General features: G+C 38.7%; 1 protein-coding gene across 1 annotated transcript in view; it reads left to right on the top strand.

The window, feature by feature from the left end:
- Positions 1-19833, top strand: part of shn (zinc finger protein schnurri) — a 148673-nt gene that overhangs the window by 56345 nt on the left and 72495 nt on the right. The window contains exon 4 of the mRNA XM_090406935.1: positions 4065-4228. Within this exon, the coding sequence (XP_090263061.1) occupies positions 4065-4228 (164 nt within the window). The remainder of the gene's footprint in view (positions 1-4064; positions 4229-19833) is intronic.

The following is a 19833-nucleotide window of genomic DNA, read 5'->3' as shown; positions in this document are numbered from 1 at the left end:
TTTATCTGACTCCCACCCACGAAAGGTTGTAAACCTATAGTAAATTAATACTGTGAGTAAGGTAAGACTTTTTTTATTTATTTTTTTTTTTTATAATTTTCATATTATTAATTTTATTTATTTATTTTTTAACATAAATTAGAAACTTGTTCAAGAGACCAACCATGGAACTTTTTCAAACCGTTTCAGGGCCAGGATAGTGGTCTCTCACCAGATGATGACATTCATCTTCTAAACAAGGAAAATAAAATGATAATCACACTAAACTTTAGATTAGCCCTGCTCACATATTCTTGAATGCAGACTATCAGGTTCCTTCCTGATGCTTCTAATATGCTTCTATGCCAATCAGTGTCTCAAGAGTGGTGGTATGGCAAAATTTTTCAAAAAGGAATTCAAGAATGGGTGGATAAGAATGATGCTCTATGAAGGACACCATCTTTGTGAAGATGTTGTCCCCCATCTTAGTAATTTACTAGCTTTTTATAATTAAGTGACAGATGAGTTGGATAAAGGAAATGGCTATGATGACCAAATACCACATAGAACTCTGTTATGCAAATTGGAATAATTGGGGATGGATATGACACTTATATGGATAAGAGGGTGGCTGCCAGACAGATATCAAAAAGTGGTATGTGGAGGAGCAGAATGCAGGCAAAAGCTTGCAGTTAGTGGTATGCCACAAGGTTCACTGCTAGGACCACTACTGTTCAATTTGTGCATAAATGATATAGGAAATATTCAGTTGTTTGCTGATGATGCAAAATTAGGTAGAGTAATAGTGAATCAAGGAGGTGTGGAGAGCTTGCAGGATGATTTAAATAGACTGTCAGTATGTCAAAAGATAATGGGTATCAGTTTAATATGGAGAAATATAAGGTTATACATTTTGGGATAAGTAGATTACAAGCTGTACTTCAGAAAATAGATGAAGCCAGGGATTGGGGCGGTAGTTGATAGAAAGTTACAGTTTAGAGGACATATTGCTAAGGTTACATGCTACTGAAGAACACACTAACGAGTACAGATCTTGAGGATGAGGAAGTGGTGAAGAGGATTCAGAGGTGAGCAACCAAGATGGTGAGTGGTCTGTGGAACATAGGTTGAGGATTTATGGAACTGCAGAAGTTGGCTGATAGGTGAAACAGAGGGGATATGATAGAAACATTTAAATTGCTTAAAGGATTAATACAGGAGAAATTATTTAGCACTTGGCTAGAGGGGGGGAAAGAACAAGATGTCATCCCTAGAAGTTGAATAAAAGTGTGGTTAATAGAGGCATGTGGACTAGATGTTTTGCTTGAAGAGTTCTTAATGAATGAAATAGGTTGCCAGAGTCAGTTCTTAGCATTTTGTCTGTTTATGGGTTCAAGGAGAGGTGATAGATCATGTGGATAGTTTAGATCTCCTGTGATGAGTCTTTGGACTCCATGGAGGTGCCCATACAATAATAATAATAATATTAATAAATTGTTGCCATCTGTTCAAGCCCCTAATTTTTCTCAGAACTCTTATATCTGCTTTATTTCTAACCCAACTCTTGGATCCATAGCTTAAAACTGGTTTGAGCACTGTTTTGTATACTGCTAGTTCAATGTTTTGGCTAATTTCTCTCTCTAATTCTGCTGACTATCCACCATATGAACTTTGTTTATTCTGTTGTATATTTATGTATTTAATTTGCATCTTCACTAAAAACTGTGTCTAAATAGCTGAAATATTTTACTCAGTCTAAAGGTTTTCTATTGAGAATGCAGCTGGAGTTTTCTATGTTCCTGCTTATTTTCATAGTTTTAGTCTTTTTATGGCTGGTTTTCATGCAAAATTTGTAACAACTGTTATTCAGTTTAGTTAGAGAATCCTGGAGACTTGCACTGGATGTGTTTAGGAGTACATCATCTCTGCATAAAGCAAAGAGTTATGTTTGATATCTCTGATTCTAATATCAGGTTTAGTGCCACTTTCTTTCATAATGTGATCCATACAGATGATGACTAAGAGTGGGTTCTTATTTCTTTCATAATGTGATCCATACAGATGATGACTATGTGCATTCTTGTTTTACACCTCATTTGTCATCAGAGCATCTTCCAGTATTTCCTTCAGTTCTAACTGCTGATTACCTCCATGTAATTTATCGACTACTGAATTCTGTGCACAGGTTTTATTAAAACAAAAGAATGTATATTTATTTTTAAAGCAGATAAAGGAAAAGCTCTTGTTGTAATGGATAAGGCAGTTATGAAGAAGATATACTGCCTTTTAGAGGATACCTCCCCTAACAAGAAATTAGTTACAACTCAGCTAAAACACAGATTAAACAGTTTAATAAGCTCTTTGATGAAGTTGTTAGCAGTGATGAAAATATCTGGAATAAGTTACACACTCATTTTGGAATGACTCGTGGTCTTCCAAAAATCCACAAAGAATGTTGTCCTAAAATCCATTGTGAAATGTATTGACTCTCTCTCTCTCTCTCTCTCTCTCTCTCATGCATAAACTGCAAATGTTCTTTCACATCTATTAATTGCTCCTATTGGACGATCTAATCCATTCTTGTGGACACACAGCTCAAAATAACAATGAGAACCATCTCTGATACCTTAAGGTCTATTTCTTATCAATAGTTGCCTGTCCTTTCTCACATCACTCCTCCATGCTTCAGAAGATAAGCTACCATCAAATAAATAAATAAAATCAGAACTAACATCATCCTTCCCACACAACAAGATATTTTCCGATCTCCAGCTCACTGCATTACCTCTAAATCTCCTATCTGGCTTGTGCAAATTCCAGATGATCACATGATTGGTGGAGACAACTCTGGAATGAACTACAAACTAAAAACAAGTACCCGATTTACACATCCAATTGTCAAACCTCTAGGATTCAATCTACCTCAACATATCTGGAGCCAGCTAAATAGATTTAGACCCAGACAAAGCTGCTGTGCCCATACATCTGTGGGGGATTTCACAGTCACCCTTTTGTACATGTGGCACTGTGCAGACACTGTATCAGGTTACTTATAACTGCTGCCCCCCCCCCCCCCCCCCCGACACTCCCATGGAGCAGGAACTTGCACTCACTCTCAAATATTACCATTGATTGGTTAACTGAACTGTCAATCTGTACATAGCTCATTAATTTCTTGTATTTTTACCCATATGCTAAATAAATAATTAAACCTTCTCCTCATGGTGAGTTCCATTATAAATATACTGTATACTCTATAGTGACATGACACATTCAGATATCCCAGCTGGATGGAGCATTATCCAGTTTAAACAAGATCTTTCCCCACTGTTTCTGTCAGCAAACTTGGAAGAATACTAAAAAGACAGCTACCAGAACAATACTTAACTTCAGTTCTCAACAGAACTGAAGTTAAGTATCATCAGCATGAGAAGCATCACTGAAAAAATAAGTGGAACTAGTAAGAAATTTCTAAAACATCATGTTCACATAACTGGTGTTACTGAGATGAAGTCTAAAGTAGGTGCAACACTCTTCAAAATGTACAAAAAAGAGATCATAGAAAAGGAGATATTTGGAAATTTGTTTTTGCCTATTTCAGTGAAGAAGTAGAGGAATTCTTAGTGTGATTCTTACCCATGAAAACTGAAAACAGGGTAGGCTAAAAACTTATTTTTATTTTATTTTATTGATTGTTTTTTTATTTTTTTTACATGGTGTTAAATCTTGTTAAAGAGACTAAATATGAATCTTTTGCAAGCCACTTGAAGCATCCAGGGATTGGGGCGGTAAGATAAATGGGACTGTTATCTTACACTGGAAGATGAAATTAATTTTCTCACCTGAAGACAATCAAAAACATCCATATCCACAGCTGGATTCGAAAATGCAGCTTGTTGGTTGAAGAATGGATGCATTAACCATTCAGCAACCTACTGTAGAATGTACATAGTTATTAAGTGTGGAATAATGTGTTCGTGTGTGTCAGTTTTATTTTATACCAATCAGGGCATGATCAAATTAAATCTTTTTTCTTTTTTTCTCGTAGTCTTATCCATTTCTTTTTATTTACTGTTTTTAACTAGGAACAACTGGAACGCAAGCATCAGCAGTTTTCAGATGGTGAAGATTATGATGATGAAGATGATGATGATGACCTTGATGATGAGTTTGATGAAAGTGATGGAATGGATGAAGATGGAGAAGGAGAAAGTGACAGCGGGCTGCTTCAGTTAAGTCAGAGTAGTAGGTAAGTAAACAGTGATGACTGCCATAGATGTTACTCTGTTATTACTTCTTTTCAGTTTTTTTCTCTCTCCCTTTTCTGTTTTTCTCTCTATATGTGTAGGATGGTGAGTGCAAGAAGGGTGCAAAATATTCTGGAGACTATTGAAAAGGGTTAGAAATTGAGGAAAGAGTACTGTAAAAGGAAGCAGCAATGATAAAGGTAAGACAACGAAAACTGAAGATAAAGATATTCTAGACGTCTGGAATAATTACTAAATGAAAGAAGCATGGTAGTAGAAAACATTCAGGAAGAATGCAGTTAGGAGTACATACATATCAGTACTTGAGGTAAAAAAAGACATCAGAAACCTGAAATGTGGAAAGTAAAGGCAGCCAGAGTAGATGATATTCAAACAGAAATGCTCAAATATGGAGGTATTTATTGACCAAAGTTTTACTTTGGGTACTACATAATTCAGAATATTGTGCCAGGAGTTCAAATTTCACATGATTGGAACAGAGGTCTCATAGTTTCATCTGTAAAAAGGAAAACAAAAATGAATACAAGAATTACATAGAAATTTCCTTACCGAGTGTTCCAGGTAATATTTATGCAAGCATGCAAACAAGCCGGATTCAAGCTAACAGAGGTTGTCAAGATTAGAGATTTTCACTTGTCATATAGTTTAGAAATCCTGGGAATATAACAACAAGCATATCTCTTTTGGTTTTATAGATCTGGGAAAGGCATATGACAAGGTGCCAAGAGAAAAGCTGTTCAGAACACTCCAATTATATGATGTAAATAGGTATTATATTGAACAATGTATAGTCTATACAGTAGCCTCCCTTATCTGCAGGTGGGATATGTTCCAAGACCCCCACCTGCAGATACCTGAAACTGCGCATAGTACCGCACTCTATATATACTATGTTTTTTCCTATACATACATACCAATCTATCTATCTATCCCAATGGCTTTAACAGGCCTTTAAGGCCCACAACCTTCCAAGCATGCTTGGATTTCGTAACCAAAGTACAAGGATAGGATGGTCATCCCTATGCCTATAAGTATTCCTGGCTGTATCCCTGTGTGTTCACGGGGCCGCTTTGCCTGCTTGCGCGATGAAAAACCCCAGATAAACTGGTGGAAAAAACCCTGCTGTCCATGCCCAAGACCGGCTAACTTGGCTATGGCTGAGGAAAATCTTTTAGCTCCTCACGTCGGCGACAGGAATCGAACCTAGGACACTCCTTCCCCAGGCATATGGTTGCGAAGCGCAAAGCCATTAGGCTAACCGCACAGACCCATACATACCAATGATAAAGTTTAATTTATAAATTAAGCATAGTAAGAGATTAACAACAATAACTAATAATAAAATAGAACAATTAAAGCAACATACTATAATATAAGTTATCAATGTGAATGGAATCTTAGCAACCTCAGTATGCGATTTTTATTATTATTTATTTATTTTATGAAGTCAAGAACTTTCACCTTTTCACTTAAAATGAAGCACTTTACGACTTCTCTTTGGCAATCTGAATTGCCTACATCACTATTCTTGCATTTTGAGGCCATTATTAAATAAAATAAGGATTACTTGAACATAAGCACTGTGATACCGCAATAATCAATCTGATAAACAAGAACTACTCAGAACAGTGCACAATTTAAAACTTATGAAAATTGTTTATTTTTTTTTGGAATTTTCCATTTAATATTTTTGGATGGCTACTAAATGACTAATGGGCGAGTAGCGTATATGGTATAGTGTGGCTATGCTGGACAAAGGGGTGATTCATGTCCTGGGCAAGATGCTGCAATCCTTGGCATCGCCAAGTGCAAGCTAAGGAAACTTAGCTTGAACTCAGGGATGCCAAGGATTGTATTCTAGTAAGTTCTCAGGTCAATTCATGAAACTTTCATAGAGTCTACAAACATTTGGCTTTAAAATAATGTTGGATCTAGCATCCACTTTGCCAGTGTAATTATAAATTGTTTATTTCTGAAATTTTCCATTTAATATTTTCAGGCTGGGATTGACCGCAGATAGTGAACCCACAGATGTGGGGAGGGGGCTATGATTTTTGAATTTTAAGCGAGCAGTTAGAACTGAAGGAACTACAGGAAGATGATTGATGTTAAATCAGGTGTGAGACAATGTTGCACATTACCTACACTACTATTCATCACCTATATGCATGATATTATTATAAGAAAGTGGCAATAAACCTAATATCAAAATTGGAAATATTAATGCCAGCTCCTAACTTTATGCAGGTGATGTTGTACTCATAATGTTTCCTTCATAATGTGATCCATATAGATAATGAATAAGAGAGGGGATAATGTACATCCTTGTCTGACACCAGATTTAACATTAAACCATCTTCCTGTACTTCCTTCAATTCTAACTGCTGACTTACAACTCAAATAAAGACTAAGTATTGCTTGATATAATGCCCCACTGACATCATACAACTGTAGTGTTTTGAGTAACTTTTCTCTTGGCACCTTGTCATATGCCTTTTCCAGATCTATAAAACTTAAATACAGGTCTTTGTTATATTCCCATGATTTCTCAACTATTTGTTGTAAAGTGAAATTCTGATCCTGACAGCCTCTATTTGGCTTGAATCCAGTTTGTTCTTCACCAAGCTTCCCTTTCACAATCCCTCTCAACCGTATCTCAAGTATACTTGCATAAACCTTACCAGTAACACTCAGTAGGGAAATACCTCTGTAATTCTCACATTCAGTTTTATTTCCCTTTTACCTTCCCTCCAGGGAATGGAAGGAAGGTAAGATAGTGCCATTGCATAAGGGCGGTAGCAGACTGAAAGTGTCTAATTATAGACCAGTAGGTGTGTCATCAGTAGTTTTTAAGATCTTGGAGAAATCAGTGAGGGACCGTATACAGCATTGGGCAGATGAGGGTAATGTTATCTGTGAGAGTCAACATGGATTTGTGAAGAGGCAGGCGCTCTTGTTTTAGCAATATGCTAGCCTTTTATAATAAAGTTACAAGAGCAGTAGACAAGGGAAAGGCATATACTGCCATTTTCTTGGACTTAGTGAAGGTATTTGACAGGGTGCCACATGATAAGCTGATATTTAAGTTGCAGCACATGTCTGGATGTCAGGTTGGTCAACTGGATTCAGGATTGACTGTCCGATTGGTATCAGAGAGGTGTGTATGGTGGGGCAGTTTCAAGGAGGCAGAGGATTACAAGTGGGGTCCCACAGGGCTCAGTACTAGGACCTATATTGTTTAACCTTTATATTAATGACATTGTCAGTGGATTGCAGGGCGATATTTAGTTGTTTGCAGATGATGTTATTAGTAATAGTGTAGATGTGGTAGCCCTGCAAGAGAATTTGAATAAGCTAGACAAATGGGCAAATGAATGGGGGTATCAGTTTTATGCAGCAAAATGTAAGGTCTTGAGGTTTGGGGCACATTGATGGGATGCTGCATACTCTATTGGAGGAGCTATACTGGAGGAAGTAGGGGAGACAAGAGATCTGGGATCGATGATTGATAGAAACCTGAAATTTAGGGGATATAATCTTGATCTACAGAGATAAAAGAGTTATTATTCCATTGTATAAGACTCTGATCAGACCACACTTAAGCTATTGTTCTCAGGTTTGGTCCACAGGATTTGAAGGGGATGAATTAACTGTGGAAAGGGTGCAAAGGCAGATAAAAAAGATGGTTTCAGGACTGCACAATGTTAGTTATGAGGATCGACTGAGGAAATGTGGACTGCAGAGTTTGGTGGATAGAAGAAGGAGAGGTGATATGATTGAGACTTTTAAACTGTTGAGAGGTGGTTACAGGATTGACACTGGGGAGTTCTTTTGCTTGGTTGAACACATGGGAAGGAGTCATGACAAGGTTCTATCTCTGGAAGTTACGAAAGGAAACTATGAGCAAGAGGGTGAGGAGTGGTTTCTTTGCATGGAGGGTGGTTGAACCATGGACTGCATTGCCTGATAGAGTGGTAAGAGCAAGAACGGTCAATGAGTTTAAGGAGTAGTATGATAGTGATATTCAGGCTTCCATGGAGTCAAAAGACTCATCGCTGGAGGGAACTCCCATGATGAGTCTTGATAGACTTTGTGTTTCTTAGGAAGGATCTCCCGCAATGAGTCTTTTGACTCCATGGAGGCCTGAATAATAATATTAATAATTTATATATGGGTACTATGAGAGCTCCACTCCAATTATCTGGAATTCATCCCTTTGTCCAGGGGCCTCCTGAACTAGGCAGTGCAACCGCTGTAAGACTTTTATACCTGCATAGTTGAGAATTTCTGGTCGAATGTCATTTTTGCAGGTGCCTTTCCACGTTTCAGGCTTTTGAGCTTTTTCTGCTTCAAGTATGAATATGTATTCCTGATTGAGAGCCTGTTGAGTGTTTTTTTTTTTACCACTGTACTGTCACTGCTTATTTCATTTAGCAGTTTTTTGAAGTAATTATTACATACATCAAGGATTTCTTTTTCTCCAGTTTTCATGTCACCTTTATCATCTCTAATTCTTTTTACAGCAATCTTTCCTCCATTTTGAGTTTTTTTTGTATCCTCCAGAATATCTTGTCACCTTCCTGATATTTATTTTCTATGTTCTTACCAAAGTCTTCCCATGACTTTGGTTTAGCTAGTTTTACACAGTGTTTAGCTTTCTTACATTTGTCTCTGTATTATCTAAGAGCACACGCTGACTTGTTTTCCAAGAAGTTTTGATATGCTTTCTTCTTTTCTCTTCACTGCCTCTTTAACTTCCTGTGTTCACCATGGAGTTCTGATTTTTCTATCCTTGCAGACAACCCCACCACATGCCTCTCTGGCTGAATCAATCCATGTTTTCTTCAGTAATTGCCATTGAATCTCCAAGGTCTGGTTCCTGTTCTCAAACTATTTCATTTTTTCTTGAATAATGTTTGTGTATTTTAGTCTACAATTCACATCTGAAATAGACTGTGATGAAATTATGTTTTTCTGATGCTGAGATTAAGTGATGCTGTAAGGATGAAGAGAGCAAAGGTGAAAGAGATGCTTATTTTGGCTGGTACAAATGATTTATTAGGTGACAAATGTGGTATATGAGAAGATATGAAAGAATTGCTAGTGCATGCAAAAATGTAGAACAAGAAAGTAAAGGTTGTAAGTCTGTTGTCACAGAGGTGAGCTGAGATGGAGCACCATGATCGTGAATCAGTCAGAGTGCAGATTGTGCAAGAAGCGAGAAGGGATGTAGAGTTTGTGGATGTGTAGAATGGGTTTGATGGAAGGAATCATTTATATAAGATGGATGGCTTGCATCTGCATGGATTTGGGATCAGGAGTCTTGAAAAAGTGTTGTTCAGTAAGTCAGAAGTAAAGAAAACTAGAATCTTTAGGGAGGATGCAGGTGAGCACAGGCCCAGGTAACCTAGAGGTTAATAAGTGGGAGAGTTATCGCAAGAAGGCCATATAAGACCCCAGGTTCTTAACTTTAGTGGACTAAGCAATGCACGGTGTAAGGGTGGTTGGTTGGGCAATGGGGGATATTGCACTTTATGTATACTAATGCCAGAAGTATTCAAAATAAAGTGAGGAGTTTTGCATCAGTTAACTCAATTTAACTAAAAGTTATAGGCATTAGTAAAATTTGGTTGACAGAGAATGATATGGTCATAGGAATAAAATGCAAGGGATATTATTATTATTATTACCCCAAGACCTCATGGAGTCAAACAGCTCATCATACCGTGCCTTGAACACATTCAAACTCCTTGCAGACACCACACTGTCAGGCAAGGCATTCCAATCATTCACAACTCTGCACAAAAAAAACCTGCCTCTCACACCATCTTTATACAGTTTCCAGGGATGACCTCTGGTTCTCCCCTGATCTCCCATTATTTTCTGTAGAACTTCTTAGCATTGATCCTATAACAGCCACTTACCAACTTGTAGGTCTCTATCATATCTCTCCTCTTCTTCCTGTCTACCAGACTCTGCAAATTACATCTTCTCAAACTTTCCTTGTACTCGACATTCCAGAGGTCAGCAACTACCTTAGTCAATCGCCTCGGGACCCTTTCTAACATCTCTTCATCCTTCTGAAAACCAGGCGACCAAATCTGGGCACAATAGTCCATGTGTGGTCTAATCAAAGCCTTATACAACGGAACAAGAATCTCCCTACTTCTACACATCAGTGTCCTCCGCATCATTCCCAGAAGCCTTTGTGTTGTCTTCACAATTTTGGCAATGTGTCCCCTAAATTTCAGATCTCCTTATCCACTATCACCCCCAGATCTCTTATTTCTTCCACCTCCAACAATATATCCTCACCAAACATAAATTCTGCATCCCATCTTTGTTTTCCAAATTTTAAAACCTTACATTTTGCAACATTGAACTCACATCCCCATTTCCATGCCCAATCACTCAATTTATTCAAGTCTTCTTGTAAGGCCACAACATCTTCTCTACTCTTCATGGTTCATCCCAACTTTGCATCATTTGCAAACAACTGAATATATCCATCCAAATCTTCACCTATATCATTAATATACAAGTTAAAGAGTAATGGCCCTAAAACAGACTCCTGAGGCACTCTACTAGTGACTTTCCTTTTCCTGGATATCGCTCCCCCATACACAACTTGTTGATACCTATCAGATAGCCAGTCTCCAATTCAATGCACTAATCTAATATCCAGCCCCCATCTGCTCTAGTTTGACTATCAATTTATCATGAGGTACTCTATCAAAAGCCTTTGCGAAATCTAAGTATATTACTGTGTATCCTTTTCCTCTGTCCAAAGAAGCAGTCACTTTATTGTAATAAGTAAGTAGATTACTAAAACATGACTTCCCTTTAGCAAATCCATGCTGTCCATCAAATATAATACCATTGTTTTCAACCCAATTCTGGAACCTAGTTCTCACAAGCTTCTCCAACAACTTAACGACAACACCTGACACACAGATAGGCCTATAGTTTGATGCTTGAGTTCGATCACCTCCTTTATGAAGTGGCACAATCTTGCCCTCCTTCCACTCCTTAGGGACTTGACCAAGTGCAAGACTCATATTAAAAAAATATGTCAATACAGGTGTCAACTCCCTGGCACATTCCTTCAGAATATGTGGTGATATATTATCATGTCCAACAGCCTTATTAACATCTAGTTTACTCAACTCCCCATACATCTCTTGCTCACTTACAGTCAGTCTCTCCTCCCCATCATTTGCTGCTCTCAATCTCTCCATGAAGTCACATTCACAAGATTGAAAGACCTTTATGAACTACTCATTAAGTATCTCCACCACACATTCTGCAACAGCTGTCTTTATACCATTTTCTCCAATCAACGTCATCCTTCCATAATCATTCTTTCTTTTGCTGGCTACATATCGAAAGAACTCCTTAGGATTCTTTTTGGCTTCATTAGCTAACTGCTGCTCATACCTTAGCTACCCTCACCAACCATTCTGCCTGGTCTTTGTAGACCTTATGGAATTGGTTATTTCCACTTCTCTTATGCTGCCTCCACAATGCCCTCTTTCTCTGTATCACATGCTTAATCTCTTTATTCATTCATCTCACACCTACTTTATTTAACCTTCTCACCCTTGGAATACACTTAGACATTGCATCTGCTAGATAGTTTTTGAAAATCTCCCGAGCTGCATGGATCTCTTTTCCAGCTAACTCCCCATTCCATGCTACACCCGCAAACTGTCTCCTGAGCTCTTCATAATCACCCCCCCCCCCCCCTTGTAGTTCCACATACGCCCTTTTCTCACAGAGGTCCTCACACTGCTGGCAACCACCCAGGTAATCACCTCATGGTCAATCTCACCAATTGGTGGATGATTTGACACCTCATTTATAATTACATCCTCTGATAAGATGACCAAATCGAAGATGCTAAATCCTCGCATGCCCTCTGTTACACACTGTCTGAGGTAGTTATCCCTCAAAATCTCAAGAAACTCATTTTCTCTTTACTTCCATTTGCTATCTCATCATTTCAGTCTATATTGCCATGGAGTCTTCAGAGAGGACATATGGAACAGGATGTGGGGGGGGGGGGATACTAATGATAGCAGAGGAATTGAAGCCAGAAAGAGTAGAAGTAAATCATGGGACAGGAATGCAGAGGGAAGTTCATTGGTTATTTGTGTGCGATAGAGGGCCAACAGGTCAAAATATGTAATCGGTTGCTGCTATAATCCAGGGGATATAAAGAAGAATGTAGATGACATGCATCGGCAAATTGGCAATGATGATAGGCTGAGAGGAGAATTGGTCACAGGGAAGGAAGGAAATTGAGTTTATACTGCATGTGAGAGAAAATTGCCTGTGGCAACATGTAATGGTCAGGACATGAGGTTCAAAAGCACTGGATCTGATCATTGCATCAGAGAACTTAACACTAATCTAGCATACTTTCACTTGGAGCAGGTGATCATGTAGTCTTGCCCTGGAAGATTGCCAGGCATGCAGAATTTTCTGTTAAGAAGGGATATGTGTGGAATTACAAAGCAGGTGATTATGACAAGCTGAGGAGTCAGCTTTCAGCAGTGCCATGACATAAGAATATGGAAGGGGGGAGATGTTAGTGGAAGAGATAATTAAACTCCTCCCCAATCAAGTAGGAGTTAGATGAATGAATAGCTTCATTAGCAGGAGTTGCACACAAAGAAAAAGGTGTGATGGAATTATAAAGAAAAAGGTAACCAGCATGCCTATAAGCAGTATAAGGCAAGGGCAAGAAGAGTGATCTGCATGCTAAGGAAGACCAAAGCTAATTATGAGAGAAAGCCAACTGATGAGGCCAAAAGTAAGCCTAAAGAGTTCTTGCACTATATAGCAAATAAAAGGAGGAATGACTGTGTTGGGATGACTTTAAAAAGTGCTGATAGTGGGGGATAACAGAACCAAACCAGATAGTTGAATTACCGAGTGAGCATTTTGCAGGGGTGTACCATCATGTCAGATGTGACATTGGCTAATAGGAAAACAGAGGTTGAAGAAATGGAGTTGCTTAAATATTGTAGAACCTCAATGCAAACACAGCCATAGGATTAGATGGCCTATCAGCCCTTGTATTACAAGAATGTGCAAGGAAATTATCAGCTCCTCTGACCAAGCTGTTTAATTAAAGCCTCAGTACTAGGAAAAGGCCAATGGATTGGAAAGAAGACAAAATAGTCCTACTGCATAAAGGGGGCTCCAAGACAGAAGTAGCAAATTATAGGCCAATCAGCATCTCAGGAGTGGTGGTTAAGATATTGGAGAATTTGAGGAAAGATAGAATTCAGACCAGGTGGATAGGAATATGATATTCTATATGGGAAAACATGATTTTATGAAGGATAGTTCTTGCCTTAATAATTTGCTTACTTTTTATAATAAAATGACAACAGAATTGGATAAGGGAAATGGCTGCTAGTGATATTGCTAGACTTAGCAAAGGCATTTGACAGCATTCCACATAGAACCCAGTTGCATAAATTGGAGCAAATGGGGATGGATATGAATCTACTGATTTGGATTAGATTGTGGCTGATGGAGATATCAAAGAGTGGTTTATATAGGAAAAAGAAGCAAGTGGCTAGTGGCATACCACAGAGCTGAGGGCTTGGTCCTCTGTTGTTTAATTTGTACATCAATGATATAGGAAATGATTTGTTTGGTTATTTCAGTTATTTGCTGATGATGCTAAATGATGGAGAGATCCTGCAGGAAGACTTGAATAGATTAGAAGTATAGACAAAGGTAAATGGCTGCCAGTTCAATGTGGCCAAGTGTATGGTGATATACTTTGAGAAGAAGAGATCACAAGCTGTGTTTTATACTGATTTAATTGATTTGTAGAGATCAAGGACTTGGGGGGGGGTGATTGTGGACAGGAAGTGAAGTTTCAGAAGACATATTGCAAAGATAGCCAAAACGGTTGTTGAAGGACACACTAAGAAGCAGCGATAGAGAGGTTATTGTTTCCCTGTATGAAGCAAGTGAGTTTGTGTGAAGGCGCCCATGAAGCAAGTGAGTATGAGAATGACCAAGTGAGGAATCTAGTCTCTCTAGCAAAAATATTGAATAGGGTAGTCAATTCAGAAAGTAAAGGTGGATGGGGGGAATAAATATGTTGCCATTTCTATGTGCTAATGCCAGAAGTATCAGGAATAAGAGGAAGAAGTTTTGGGTTGTAGTACAACCTGACCAAAATTTATAGGCATTAGTGAGACTTGGCTAACAGCAGATGATGTAGCTACAGTGATTGAATGTGAAGGGTTTAGTATTTTCAGGAAAGATAGGATGAGTGGTGGAGTACTGGTGTGAGATTAAGACCAATAAGACAAAATATACAGTTGGTTGCTATAAGCCAGGGAGTTCCACAGATGATCTGGAAGACATGCATATGAGTACAGGTCGAATGATTATTATGGGGGACTTCAACTATGGAGATATAGACTGAAAGGCAGAAAGATCACATGGCAGAAAGGAAATAAAATTTATACACCTGCTGAGAGATAATTACTTAAAGCAGCATGTGATGGAGGGGGCTAGGGGTGGGAGAGTATTGGACATGGTCATAGGATCTGAAGAGCTTTCCATAACCAAGGTGACAACATTGCCTCCAATTGGTGAAAGTGACCATGTGGTCTTGACTTGGGAGATTGTAAAACATGAGGAATATTCTATCAAGAAGGGGTATTTGTGGAATTACAAGGCGATTATGATATGCTTAGGAAAAAGCTTAAATCTCTACCATGGCATAAAACACTGCAGGGTAAGGATGTAAGTAGTGCATGGGATAAAGTTAACGGTCATCTAGAGGAAGCAGTATTAAATTATATACCTATGGTAAGGAGGGTTAATCGGGTAGGAGTTAGATGGATGAGTAATATCATTAAGCACAAGTTGCAGAAGAAAAAATGCCGTGGAGGGTATATAAAGAGAAAGGTGACCAGCAAACTCATGATCATTACAAGGCTCAGGCAAGAAAGGTGACTAGCATGGCAAGGAAGGCAAAATCAGATTATGAGAAGAATTTAGCCAAGCAGGCCAAAGGAAATCCCAAAACGTTCTTTCGTTATGTGGCAAGTACGAGGAAGAATGACTATAGAAGATTAACCTTAATGAGTGATGATGGTCATGAGGAGACAGAAGTGGATAAAACAGTTGAGGTTACTGAGTGAACACTTTGCAAGCATATATCTTCCTGGTGAAATTACTGCTTTAACCTATGTGACAGATACTAATGTGGGAACAGAGTTGGATAAATTGGAGGTTCTTAGGATATTGCAAAATCTCAATGTAAATACAGCTGTGGGATTAGATGGGATATCAGCTAGGGTTTTGCGAGAATGTGCAAGGGAACTGGAAATCCTTTGACTAAGCTGTTTAATTTAAGTCTCAGCTCTCGTAGAGTTCCAAGGGAGTGGAAAGAGGGCAAAATCATTCCTTTGCATAAGGGAAATTTTAAGACTACAGTAGCAAATTATAGACTAATCAGTATCTCAGGAATGGTGGTAAGAGTACTAGAAAAATTGGTAAAAAAGAGAATTCAAGAATGGGTAGATAAAAATATGATACTGTATGAGGTTCAACATGGCTTTGTGAAGGGTCAGTCATGCCTTAGTAATTTACTAACTTTTTATAATAGCAGCTGAGTTGGATAAAGGAAATGGCATGATGATTTTGCAAAGCCATTTGACAGAATACCACATGGAACACTGTTACACAAATCAGAACAAATGGGGATGGATATGGCACTGTCATATCCATCCCCATTTGTGGGTGGCTGCTGGGCAGATATCAAAAGTGGTATATGGTGGCGTAGAATTGAGATGAAAACAGTTGACTAGTGGTGTGCCACAAGGTGCAGTGCTGGGACCATTGCTGTTTAGTTTGTACATAAATGATATAGGAAATAACCTGAAAGGAAATATTCAGTTGTTTACTGATGATGCGAAATTAGGTAGAGCAATAGTTAATCAAGGCGATGTGGAGCGCTTGCAGGACAATTTAAATATGCCATCAGTATGGGCAAAAGTTAGTGGGTGTCAGTTTAATGTCAAGAAATGTAAAGTTATGCATTTTGGGATAAATAGATTTCAAGCTGTGTATCACATTGATGGGACTGTACTCCAGGAAATAGATGAAGCTAGAGATTTAGGGATGGTGGTAGACAGAGAGTTAAAGTTTAGAGGACCTAAGGTTGCTAAGGCAGCCCATAAAATTACTTGGCTAGTGAAGAATACATTAACAAGTAGAGATAAGGAAGTTGTAATTCCTCTTTATAAGGGCTTGATACACCCACATCTGGATTACTGTGCTCAAGTGTGGTCCCTTGGTTTTCTTGGGAATGAGGTGGAGAGGATTCAGATGCGAGTAACAAAGATGGTGAGTGGCCTGTGGAATGTTCCCTATGGGGATAGATTGAAGGTCTGTGAATTGCAGAAGTTGGTTGATAGGAAAAAAATAGGGGATATGATAGAAACATTTAAGTTGCTTAAAGTAAAGATAAGGAAGTTGTAATTCCTCTTTATAAGGGCTTGATACACCCACATCTGGATTACTGTGCTCAAGTCTGGTCCCTTGGTTTTCTTGGGAATGAGGTGGAGAGGATTCAGATGCGAGTAACAAAGATGGTGAGTGGCCTGTGGAATGTTCCCTATGAGGATAGATTGAAGGTCTGTGAATTGCAGAAGTTGGTTGATAGGAAAAAAATAGGGGATATGATAGAAACATTTAAGTTGCTTAAAGGATAGGATAGGATATTTATAGGATCCTTATAGGATAGATGCAGGGGAAATATTTCAGGGACTAGAACAAGGGGTCATCACTGGAAATTGAATAAAGATTGGTCAGTAGGGGTGTGAGGACTAGATTTTTCTTGGAGAGTGGTAAATGAGTGGAATGAGTTACCAGAGTCAGTTGAGAGTACTTTTTTCTCTTAATGGGTTCAAGGAAAGGTATGATAGATTGGGTCTCCTGTGATGAGTCTTCGGACTCCACAGAGGTGTCCATATAATGATAATAATAATTATATAAGGTTTTAATAAGACCACATCTGGACAATCAAATTCTGTGGGGATGAAGAGGTGATGGAGAGTATCCAGAGGCAAGTGACAAACTGTGTATGAGTATAGTTAATAGTTTGCCAGAGGTAATTGTGAGTTCTTTGCCAGTGAATAAGTTGAAGGAGAGGTGATAGATATTATTATTATTATTATTATTATTATTATTATTATTACCACCCAAGACCTCATGGAGTCAAAGACTCATCTGGCAGGTCCTTTTATCACACACACAGCTCATCATACTATGTTTTAAACACATTCAAACTCTTTGCAGACACCACATTCTCAGGCAAGGCATTCCAATAAATCATAACTCTGCACGAAAAAACCCGCCTCTCACTCCCCTACTCACACCCTCTTTATACAGTTTCCAGGGATGACCTCTGGTTCTCCACAATCTCCCACTATTCTCTGTAAAACTTCTCCAGTTGATCCTATAACAACCCCTTACCAACTTGTAGTTCTCTATCATATCTCCCCTCTTCCTCCTGTCCACCAGACTCTGCAAATTACATCTTCTCAATCTTTCCTCATACTCAACATTCCAGAGGTTAGAAACTACCTTAGTCAGTCTCCTTTGGACCCTTTCCAACATCTCTTCATCCTTCTGATAACCCGGTGACCAAATCTGGGCACAATAATCCATGTGTGGCCTAATCAAAGCCTTATACAACGGAACAAGAATCTCCCTACTTCTACACGTCAGTGTCCTCTGCATCATTCCCAGAAGCCTTTGTGTTGTCTGTACAATTTTGGCGATGTGTCCCCTAAATTTTAGATCCTTATCCACTATTACCCCCAGATCTCTTATTTCCTCTACCTCCAACAATATATTCTCACCAAACATAAATTCTGCATCCCATCTTTGTTTTCCAAATTTTAAAACCTTACATTTTGCAACATTGAACTCACATCCCCATTTCCATGTGCAATCACTCAATTTATTCAAGTCTTCCTGTAAGCCCACAACATCTTCACCACACTTCATGGTTCGTCTCAATTTTGCATCATCTGCAAACAACTGAATATCTCCATCCAAATCTTCACCTATATCATTAATATACAAGTTAAACAGCAATGGACCTAAAACAGACCCCTGAGGCCCTCCACTAGTGACTTTCCTTTTCCTGGATATCACTCCCCCCATACACAACTTGTTAATACCTATCAGGTAGCCAGTCTCCAATCCAATGCACCAATCTAATATCCAACCCCATCTGCTCTAGTTTGACTATCAATTTATCATGAGGTACTCTATCAAAAGCCTTTGCGAAATCCAAGTATATTACTGTGTATCCTTTTCCTCTGTCCAAAGAAGCAGTCACTTTATTGTAATAAGTAAGTAGATTACTAAAACATGACTTCCCTTTAGCAAATCCATGCTGTCCATCAAATATAATACCATTGTTGTCAACCCAATTCTGGATCCTAGTTCTCACAAGCTTCTCCAACAACTTAACGACAACACCTGACACACAGATAGGCCTATAGTTTGATGCTTGAGTTCGATCACCTCCTTTATGAAGTGGCACAATCTTGCCCTCCTTCCACTCCTTAGGGACTTGACCAAGTGCAAGACTCATATTAAAAAAATATGTCAATACAGGTGTCAACTCCCTGGCACATTCTTTCAGAAGACGTGGTGATATATTATCAAGTCCCACAGCCTTATTAACATCTAGTTTACTCAACTCCCCATACATCTCTTGCTCACTTACAGTCAGTCTCTCCTCCCCATCATTTGCTGCTCTCAATCTCTCCATGAAGTCACATTCACAAGATTGAAAGACCTTTATGAACTACTCATTAAGTATCTCCACCACACATTCTGCATCATCTGTCTTTATACCATTTTCTCCAATCAATGTCATCCTTCCATAATTATTCTTTCTTTTGCTGGCTACATATCGAAAGGATTCTTTTTGGCTTCATTAGCCAACTGCTGTTCATACATCTCTTTAGTTACCCTCACCAACCTAGTCACCCTCCTTGCTTGGTCTTTGTAGACCTCATGGAATTGGTTATTTCCACTTCTCTTATGCTGCCTCCACAATGCCCTTTTTCTCTTATCGCATGCTTAATCTCTTTATTCATCCATCTCACACCCACCTTATTTAACATTCTCACCCTTGGAATACATTTAGACATTGCATCTACTAAACAGTTTTTGAAAATCCTCCAAGCTGCATTAATCTCTTTTCCAGCTAACTCCTCATTCCACACTACACCCGCAAGCTGTCTCCTGAGCTCTTCATAATCACCCCCCCCCCCTTGTAGTTCCACATATACCCTTTTCTCACAGAGGTCCTCACACTGCTGGCAACCACCCAGGTAATCACCTCATGGTCATTCTCACCAATTGGTGGATGGTTTGACACCTCATTTATAATTACATCCTCTGATGAGATGACTAAATCCAAGACCCCCAATCCTCTTGTGCCCTCTGTTACATACTGTCTGAGGTAGTTATCCCTCAAAAACTCAAGAAACTCGTTTTCTTTACTTCCAGTTGTTATCTC

This window comes from Typopeltis vanoorti, chromosome 17, assembly GCF_054136105.1.
Source record: "Typopeltis vanoorti isolate ZY-2024b chromosome 17, IOZ_Tvanoo_1.0, whole genome shotgun sequence".
Classification (NCBI taxonomy): Eukaryota; Metazoa; Arthropoda; class Arachnida; order Uropygi; family Thelyphonidae; genus Typopeltis; species Typopeltis vanoorti.
Note: the sequence above shows the minus strand (reverse complement) of the source record. Positions and strands in the feature narration are given on the sequence as shown.